Raw genomic sequence first — 9418 nt, 5'->3', positions numbered from 1 at the left:
AGTTCCCACCACTAGTATTGTGCCTAATCCAGACTGTTTGCAATTAGCTTTGAAAACTTGGACAAGTTATTTCCTCGTCTATATGCTCAATGTCCTTATCTGTACATAAGGTCTGGTCTTAGGTGATTATGAAGAATAAATGAATTAACACATTGAAAAGAACGTTAAAGCCTCTAGTTCCTCCTATTCAATAAATGCTATTATCATCTATCTGAAGCAACGCTTTATAATAATTTCACAAAGCAATTATAGAAAAAGTCCTTATGTTTAGAGACTCTTTTCCTGTTTTTGGCTTTTCGAGGTAGATTCTCATGCTGTAACCCAGGCTGACCTTGAATTCACTATGTAGTCTCAAGCTGGCCTTGAACTCACATTGATTCTCCTACCTCTGCCTCCTGAGTACTGGCATAATGGGGAATTTGGGCTTCTTGGGTGCTTCCTGGAGCCCCAAGCCCTGAGTTCAGATCTGCAAACTAACCAAAGAATTGGCAATTCCGGATTCAAGAGAATGATTTTTAAAATACCACATTTTGTTCAGATTTTACAAAGGAGTAGGGGGAGCCTAAGAGGTTGAGAGGAAATAAAGTGGAGAGAAGTAGACCATGCGGAGCCTCCACAAGACCATGTGGGCTACGTGTAGCTCAGGAGTCCATGTGACCAGATAGGGATCTGGGGGATGGAAAGAAAAGAAAGTTCAAGGAGCTCCTGCCATGTGGGGAGCTGGAGGGGATAACCCATGTGGACAGTAAGGGCTAGGGAGCCCTTCCCGGCCCAGCCGAGAGAAAAACTCACCCACAGCTGGAAGTTCCCAAGTGGTCAGAGAGCCTACCCTTCCCTTGCAAAGGTATTCATAACCTTAGGGTGGTGGGCTGTCTTTTGGCCCAGGTGAACCAGAGGGCCAGCTGGTTGGTTAATAATAGGGGCTGTCTCAGGAAGAGACCAGCTCTGGCACACAGTTCCAGGGGCTGAACTTGACCAACCACAATGTTCAAATCCTATGAAAGACCTCCCTGCCAGGAGGGGTCCTGTTTGTGGAAACACAGTCCCTTGGAACTAGGCAAGAGATAAGAGAAACTTTCCTGTCCTTTTTATCTTCAGGGGTCCAGTCACCCTAACTCTACCCCCTTCCCTGGGATTAAAGGTGTGCGTCACACTTGGCAAGTTTAGACTCTCCATTATCATGCTTTTGAGATTCTAAATTAGGTCTTAGTAGAACTTGCAACACTCTTTTTTCCTAGTAACTTAATGTTTTGGGTTTTTTACAGTTTATAAAGATGCAAACCACGTATGTGAAGATTAGTTTGGGAGCATATGTGTAAACGTAAAATACAAAAATACGAGCTTTTATTCCAAAATCCTTCTGAAGGGAGGCAACTGCAATCCCAAGCTTGAAAATTGTTTAGGCTTCCTTCCACATTTTAGATACTGGATCATATATTGAAGGAAAACAGAAGATTCCCCTTGCTTTTGATTCCAAGGGGGAAATTCCCTACTGTTGGGGCAGGTCTGAAAAGTATGACCCAATCTTGTCATCTTTGCGGAGTCTAAGGCTAAAATACTACAAATGGGACCCGCTGTTGTCACACTACTCACACTGTACACACACACACACACACACACACACACACACACAACTGCTTCAAGGTGCCCATTTAGAAAAATAGCCTTGGCTTCTCCAGGGATCTCACATAAAAAGGACGTGCACACCCAGCCCGCTGTCTAGCCTCTGGAAAGGAGAGGGAGGGCTCAGAATGATGGGTTAAGAACACCTCAGTGCTGCAGCCAGCAACAAGAGGATTCCAGAATGAGTGAGCAGAAGCCGGGCGTGGTGGCACACGCCTTTAATCCCAGCACTCGGGAGGCAGAGGTAGGAGGATTGCCATGAGTTCAAGGCCACCCTGAGACTCCATAGTGAATTCCAGGTCAGCCTGGGCTAGAGTAAGACCCTACCTCGAAAAATCAAAATGAGTGAGCAATTCTAGGTGGGCACCAGAGAGAGCAAGCAGACACGTGATAGGAGACAAAAACTGGCTAGGCCTTCAGGGTAACAGAACTCCAAAGTGAATTTTTAATTTTTTTTTTTTTAATTCCTTGACTAAAAGCAGGAAATGTTACTAAGCTTGCAGAAACCTGGACGTTACACCCTCCAGGAAAGATCTCTAGATTAAGCTTGCACCCTTCCTGGAGGACAGAAACTCTGATCCTTACCTGAGATTACTGGCAAAGCTGTAAAATTTGGTGTTTGTTCATAATAATCTGCTGACCTGCTCTTCCTCAAGAGACCACTCCCCATAAAAAAAAAAAAAAAAAAAAAAAAACAGACATGTTCTAGGCTTAAGCGCCCTTCTCCTTGTTTTCCTAAGGCTTTACGGTGTAATCAAATCTTTCTGAACCTTAGCCCCTGGTCTGTGGATTTCTTTCTTCTAACACATAGGACAAGGATCCGGGAACACCCCAAATTACCCGGGCATTGGCGTACAAGGAACCCAAAAATTCCTGGATCGCTGTTTCGTATGTTTGTTGGTTTTTTTTTCCCCCCTTCCTGGTCCCACGGTCCACGAGAGACCTGGCGGGGTCAGGCTCCACCTTGGGACACTCCATCATTGGAAGGGAGGCAGGCTAAGTCTTCCTCCCCATCCCTGCGGGGAGCCCAGGACCTGGGGTGCAGCCTCCGAGAACAAAGAGGCGGCCAAGGCTCAGCCGCAGGGCCTGGAAAGGAGCGCCCGGCCCACACCCATCACCACCGCCGCCGCCGCCGCCGTGGCAGAGCGGACAGGATCACCGACGCACAACCGGCGGCGCGAGAAGCCCGAGGACCGCGAGTCCCCGCTGGGTGGGCGTGGGGACTGCGGGGCGGCTGCCGCCGCGCCTCCACCTAGCTTGGACCCGCCGCCTATCCCCGCCCCACTGCTCAGCGCGGATTGGTCACCGGGGAGGAAGGCTCGGGCGCTGATTGGCCGGCGGCGGAGTCACTCCCGCAGACTGTAAAGTTTGACTGCACCGGAATGCTAAATTTATCTTCAGACCCGGACCCCTCCGGCCGCGGGTCGGATGTCTGTGGAGGTGGCCGGGGAGATGCGTCCCTGAGCTGAGAGCATCCCCCGCCCCAACCGCGACCCATCCCGTCCCGTATCCCTCTCTCCTGTGTCTTTGTCCTGGGTTTGTGTGTGTGTGTGTCGGTCCCTCCCTGCAGTCCGCGACGACGGGCCCTGGACCCCGCGTCCAGGCCTCGGTGAAGGTGAGGAGCGGAGCGCAGCGCTCTGAAATGGCCGCTGGCCGGAGCTGTCTGGAATGGCGGGCTCCGGCCCGGCTGGGGACCGGGGCGCTGATGGAGGAGCGGCGCTGGCTGCTGACATGATGTCGTGATGTCATGCCGTTAGCGCCGGCCACGTCCCGGCATCCCGAGGCCTAGGGTGGGTTGTGACAGGTAGCAAAAACGCCCGGGGCGGCGCGCACCTGGGACCCGGAGTACCCGAGGCCTGGCTGGTTGAGGGGACCGGGTATCCTGGGCTGGGCCCCCATCTGCAGCCTGTCCCGAGCTCCTGCCCGCCTCCTGAGGGTTCGAAAAGGCCCTCCCACCTGTCAGTTTAACCCAAGGAAGAGATACAGTGTTTCCCCCACCTCTTCGGGGAGTGCAATAGAAACTTAGTCGAGGGAGTACTGATTCTTTGTCCACAGGAGATTTGGGGGGAAGCCCCCCCTGAAGAGGCAGGGATGAGGCTCCCCTTTCAGAAAACGAAGCTTTCTGTTCTCCTGTGTCCCGTGACGACAGTCCTAATCTGTTAGATGAACCACTGGTTCCACGAAGTTCTTTTCTGCCAAATCCAAATGGAGACAAAAAGAATCTATGCACTTTTGCTCCCAGTAAGAAATAGGTTTTCGGGCTGGAGAGATGGCTTAGCGGTTAAGGCACTTGCCTGCAAAGCCTAAGGACCCAGGTTTGATTCCCCAGAACCCACATAAGCCAGATGTACGTGGTTGTGTGTGCATCTGAAGTTCGTTTGCAGTGGCAGGAAGCCCTGATGCGCCCCATTCTCTCCCCCTCTCTCTTTTTCTCTCTAATAACTAAATAAAAATTGAAAGAAAAAAAGAGGTAGGCTTTTTCCTGCTGGCAGTTATAACCCATTATTTTAATCCATTATTTCTCTGCACAACCCAACTCCTTGTACCTGATAAAAAAAAAACAAAACTTTGAGAAATAGAGTATTCAGACACACACAGATAATTCCAGGCATGGAGGCTGTGCAGTAAATCTTTGGAGGCGGTGTTCTTGAATCTTATGTGTTAATTGACCAGGTGACTTCACCTCTGTCTGTCTCTAAAGTACAGTTAATAATCTCTGGTTCTTGGAGGTTAAATGAGTTCATCTGTATCAGTTACTTGTACATAGTAATTAATGATTACTCAGTAAAAGTTAGTTGTGGTAGGAGATTGGCTGTTGAGGTAGACAAAACTAGTTGTACAAAGGCATCATGTAACACTTTTATGTCTTCAGTGCTTAGTTTTAGAGACATCAAGATGGAGTTGTACTCTTAAAAAATGTTTCATTTTTGAAAAAAAAAAAATTAGTGTATTCCTAGTCACTGTGTAAGAAGGCATTTCAAAGCAATGAAGTGGCCAGGATATCAAGTGGGAAGAAACTATTAGCATTTTTCCTTTACTAGATGCTGGACATTTGCTGCTTCAGTCTAAGAATTACATTACAAGGAAAAGTGATGTGTACTGACCCTAGTTCTGAAATAAAATTATGAAGTTCTGCTTGTTACAATTCTAATTTTTAATTTTTCTCATTCTAGGTTTTTGGTTACTCCCTTTCCTACCCCATTCCTTAATTTTGTTCTTTTGAAGAGTCTACATTTGAAGCTGCCAAGGTGGAGTGTGTGGTTGCAGGAGGGAGTACTCTTTATTTCAGGTATCTCACCTACTAGCTGCTAACAGAAGAATCATTTTGATTCAGGATCTAACAGGAAAACATAAAGCTTTACTTGTAGCCACATAAAAGTTCAACCAAAACTAGCAGTAGCCAGGCATGGTGACGCACTCAGGCAGACACGCAGAGGTAGGAGGATCACCGTGTGTTTGAGGCCTGCCTGAGACTATAGAGTAAGTTCCGGTCAGCCTGGGCTAGAGTGAGACACAACCAACCAAAAAAAACCAAAAAACAAAAAACCTGGCAATAATTATATAAGCACAATACCATAATTTACAACATTTAACTTAGAAAATAGAATCCATTACAGGTTCTTAATGCTTGCATTGCTGTTGTAACTGTGTTTCTTTTGTCCCATGGGGGGGGGAAATCTATTAAAATAAGGTTTATATACTTTAGGTTCTGGTTATCAATTATAGCATGGTAGAATGCTGAGTAATTAGTAAAATATACTTCACATGGAATGAGTCTTAATTAGGATAGTATAACTTTTAAGAGAAAAAATAAGGCCTCGTTTTTGGACTGCAATTTATTCTTCATTGTAAAAACACAGAATAATTTAGGATACAATAGATTTCTCTGCCTTATAACACTTTGAATAGTGTCTATTTTTAATATAAATCATTAGAATTGTTGCAGCCCTGAAGGGAGACTTCAGGTATAATAATAGTATATTATATATGCTAATATATAATATATATGTAATATATATAGTGTATAATAATAGTATCAGCACTTAGTGTATCTAATGGCAGTAGTCATCAGAAAGCCAAAAGAAATCCAAGATACTAGATACCATGAAATAGGTTTGTTGAATTATGGCCTAAGCAGTCTGTTTTGGTACATAAAGTTGTCAGAACACAGTCATGCCCTTCTTTCATCTGTTGTTTATGGCATCTGTACAATCCACAAAACAACAGTTTTTTCTTTGTGGCCAACTCTTGGCTGTGGATCGCTTCTTTAAAACTATACATATGTTGGGAGGCAGGGGTAGGAGAATCACTGTGAGTCTGAAGCCACCCTGAGAGTTCATAATGAATTCCAGGTCAGCCTGGGCTAGAGTGGGAGCCTACCTCACAAAATATACATATATGTGTGTGTGTAGATAGATACAGATAGATATTCTTTATTCTTTCTTGTTTGATGATTCCCAAAATTTACACATGCACGCACACACACACACACACACACGTTATTATTCTCTAACTGAATAAGTATCTTGAGAAATCAATTAATGCTGGCAGTAGTTTTCTTCATTGTTTATTTTAATATGTTTGTTTAAATGTCAGTTTAAGACTACAGAACTCATTTCTATAGTTTTTACTTTTGTGTGATCATCTACCTTTAAGAAAGGTGTGCCATGCCTGAGAGCAGAAGGAAGCGCAGGAGAGGTCACCTGATAAAGAGCATGTGATGCTCCAACTCCACATTGGCACATAGGCAGACTTCACACATTAACTGATGAGTTTTCTATCATCTCTGCTCTTCACTATACCCTGTCTTATCCTCTCAACACTTTTGTGAGACTCAATGTTTACTCTAAATTAACCATGTTTTGTGCCACAAACTCACTCCCCATGGATCTTTTGCTAAAACAAGCAAGGCTTAAACAAGAAGTAGAATCTTTCTGTTACCAAATTGTATCTGAATCGAACAACCAAAAGGTTGGAATACTACAAAGTGAAGATGAACAGTTGCAGCCTTCCATTTCTAAAAAATCCGAGGCTGAGCTCACCAGGGTGGAATTTATGTCTAGTTCCAACAAAATAACAGCATTTAGTAAGAAGCCAAAAAGAAGAAAATATGATGAGAGTTACTTGTCCTTTGGATTTACTTGCTTTGGAAATAGAGATGCACCCCATGCTCAGTGTGTATTATGTAAAAAAATTTTATCAAATAGCTCCCTAGCCCCTAGTAAGCTTCGAAGACATTTAGAAACTAAGCATGCTGCATACAAAGACAAAGACATCAGCTTTTTCAAGCAGCATCTTGATTCGCCTGAAAATAATAAACCCCCGGCTCCTAAAATTACCAATACAGATAACGAAAGTGCAACAGAGGCATCATACAATGTAAGTTATCACATAGCCCTGAGTGGAGAGGCGCATACTATTGGAGAATTGCTTATCAAGCCCTGTGCAAAAGATGTTGTGATGCGGATGTTTGACGAACATTATAGTAAGAAAATCGACGCAGTACAACTCTCGAATAGTACCGTTGCTCGTCGGATTAAAGATCTAGCTGCTGACATTGAAGAAGAGCTTGTCTGTAGACTGAAAATCTGTGATGGGTTCTCCCTGCAACTGGACGAATCCGCTGATGTCTCCGGACTTGCGGTACTGCTGGTGTTTATCCGTTACAGGTTTAACAGGACTATTGAGGAAGACCTACTCTTGTGTGAATCTCTTCAGAGCAATGCTACTGGTGAAGAGATTTTCAATTGCATCAACAGTTTTATGCAGAAACATGAAATTGAATGGGAAAAATGTGTCGACGTTTGCAGTGATGCCTCTAGGGCAACGGATGGGAAGATTGCCGAGGCTGTCACCTTGATAAAGTTTGTGGCTCCTGAAAGCACTAGCAGCCACTGCCTGTTATATCGGCATGCACTCGCAGTTAAAACGATGCCCACATCTCTAAAAACTGTGCTCGATCAGGCAGTGCAGATCATCAATTACGTTAAAGCTCGGCCACATCAGTCTCAACTGCTAAAAATTTTATGTGAGGAGATGGGCGCTCAGCACACGGCTCTTCTTCTCAACACGGAGGTCCGGTGGCTTTCCCGAGGCAGAGTCCTCGCCAGACTCTTTGAACTTAGGAGGGAACTATTGGTTTTCTTGGATTCTGCTTTTCGACTCTCTGGTTGTTTAACGAATTCATCTTGGCTGCTACGACTTGCATATCTTGCTGACATTTTCACTAAGTTAAATGAGGTTAACCTGTCAATGCAAGGAAAAAATGTGACAGTTTTTACAGTGTTTGATAAGATGTCGTCATTGTTAAGAAAACTGGAATTTTGGGCCTCATCTGTAGAAGAGGAAAACTTTGATTGTTTTCCTACGCTCAGTGACTTTTTGACTGAAATCAATCCTGCATTTGATAAAGAGGCTGGCAGTGCAATTGTGCAGCATCTGAGGGGTTTACGCACTACTCTCCTAAAATATTTTCCTGGAACAAATGACAGTAATGCTTGGGTTAGAAATCCGTTTACAGTAACTGTTAAACCAGCTTCATTAGTAGCACGGGACTATGAGAGCCTGATTGATTTAACATCTGATTCTCAAGTAAAACAAAATTTCAGTGAGCTATCACTGAGTGAGTTCTGGAGTGGCCTACTTCAAGAATACCCCAGCCTTGCAAGACGCGCCATTTGCGTACTTCTTCCTTTTGCTACAATGCACTTGTGTGAAACGGGATTTTCGTATTATGCTGCAACAAAAACAAAATACAGGAAAAGACTTGATGCTGCGCCTCATATGCGCATCCGGCTCAGCAACATCACACCCAATATCAAACGCATATGTGATAAAAAGACACAGAAACACTGTTCTCATTAAAACTGGAGAGGTTTGCATGTCTCCTGGTAACCAAATGTAAGATGAAAATAAAAATGATTTGCTTCATCTCCAGTATTGGGGCTTGCCGAAACTAAATCGAAAATTTAAACTTGTTGGCATTTCTTGGGAATTTCAAAAAAGTCCATGGTTGTAATAGGAAAATGGTTATCCTGAAAATAAAATTCCAGTTCTTTAAGTAGCACTTGAAGAGCTAATCGCTACACATTGATCTCATCATGCTTGCCTGAAGCCTTCCTTGCCATTCCCCAAATCTGTCACACTGTTTCATGCTCTTGGATCTCAAAAAACTAGGCCACTCCCATCTTGCTAACCACTCCAATGTGCTTTTCAATACTTTGGCTTAATTTATCTTTATGTCTTTATTTTGTATATCTTTCTGTTTTTACCCTGTTTTATAGTGCTATATTTTGTCTCCACTCTTCACATTTCTGAGTTTTGTTTCTCTGACTCCCTACTTCACACCATTGAGTTTTGATTCTCTGGGGGACTTGACAGTTTTCTAAGTCTTATAAATAGGACATACCCTGATCTGAGGCAGTGAGAATTAAGCACTTAGAGTCCAGGTCTTTTCCCTTTCTCACCTTATCAAGCACCCATTTATCTGCCAGTCACCTTAATGAATGTTTTATATGTGACTAATATTTACAGCAGTTGTATCAGGACTGGGGAGATGGCTCAGTGCTTCAAAGTTCTTGCTTGCAAAGTTTGCCGGCCTAGGTTCAATTCCCCAGCACCCATGTAAAGCTGGACACAAAAAACTGGCACATGTGTCTGGCGTTCATTTACAGCAGCATAAGATCCTGTGCTCGCCCCGCCTCCTCACACACACCCATGCAAATAATTTTTTCAAGTCCTGTGGGATTTGGACTTGCCTGAATTCATACACTAAATAGCAAAATATACTCTTTGC

The 9418-nt window shown here is 44.1% G+C and overlaps 1 protein-coding gene across 1 annotated transcript; it reads left to right on the top strand.

The window, feature by feature from the left end:
- The first annotated feature begins 3008 nt into the window (after positions 1–3008).
- Zbed5 (zinc finger BED-type containing 5) lies at positions 3009–8710 on the top strand. Its single transcript, XM_004650868.3, has 3 exons — positions 3009–3238; positions 4797–4912; positions 6280–8710. The coding sequence occupies exon 3, from the start codon at positions 6481–6483 to the stop codon at positions 8485–8487; it is 2007 nt and encodes a 668-aa protein (XP_004650925.2). The 5' UTR covers positions 3009–3238; positions 4797–4912; positions 6280–6480; the 3' UTR covers positions 8488–8710.
- The last annotated feature ends 708 nt before the right edge of the window (positions 8711–9418 follow it).

Source organism: Jaculus jaculus, chromosome 3 (genome assembly GCF_020740685.1).
Source record: "Jaculus jaculus isolate mJacJac1 chromosome 3, mJacJac1.mat.Y.cur, whole genome shotgun sequence".
In the NCBI taxonomy this organism is placed as follows: domain Eukaryota; kingdom Metazoa; phylum Chordata; class Mammalia; order Rodentia; family Dipodidae; genus Jaculus; species Jaculus jaculus.
This window is presented reverse-complemented; position numbering and strand designations above follow the sequence as displayed.

What these genes read in the sequence shown, in the direction of transcription:
- Zbed5 (XM_004650868.3), top strand. Translation starts at nt 6,481, where the DNA reads ATGTTTTGTGCCACAAACTCACTCCCCATGGATCTTTTGCTAAAACAA.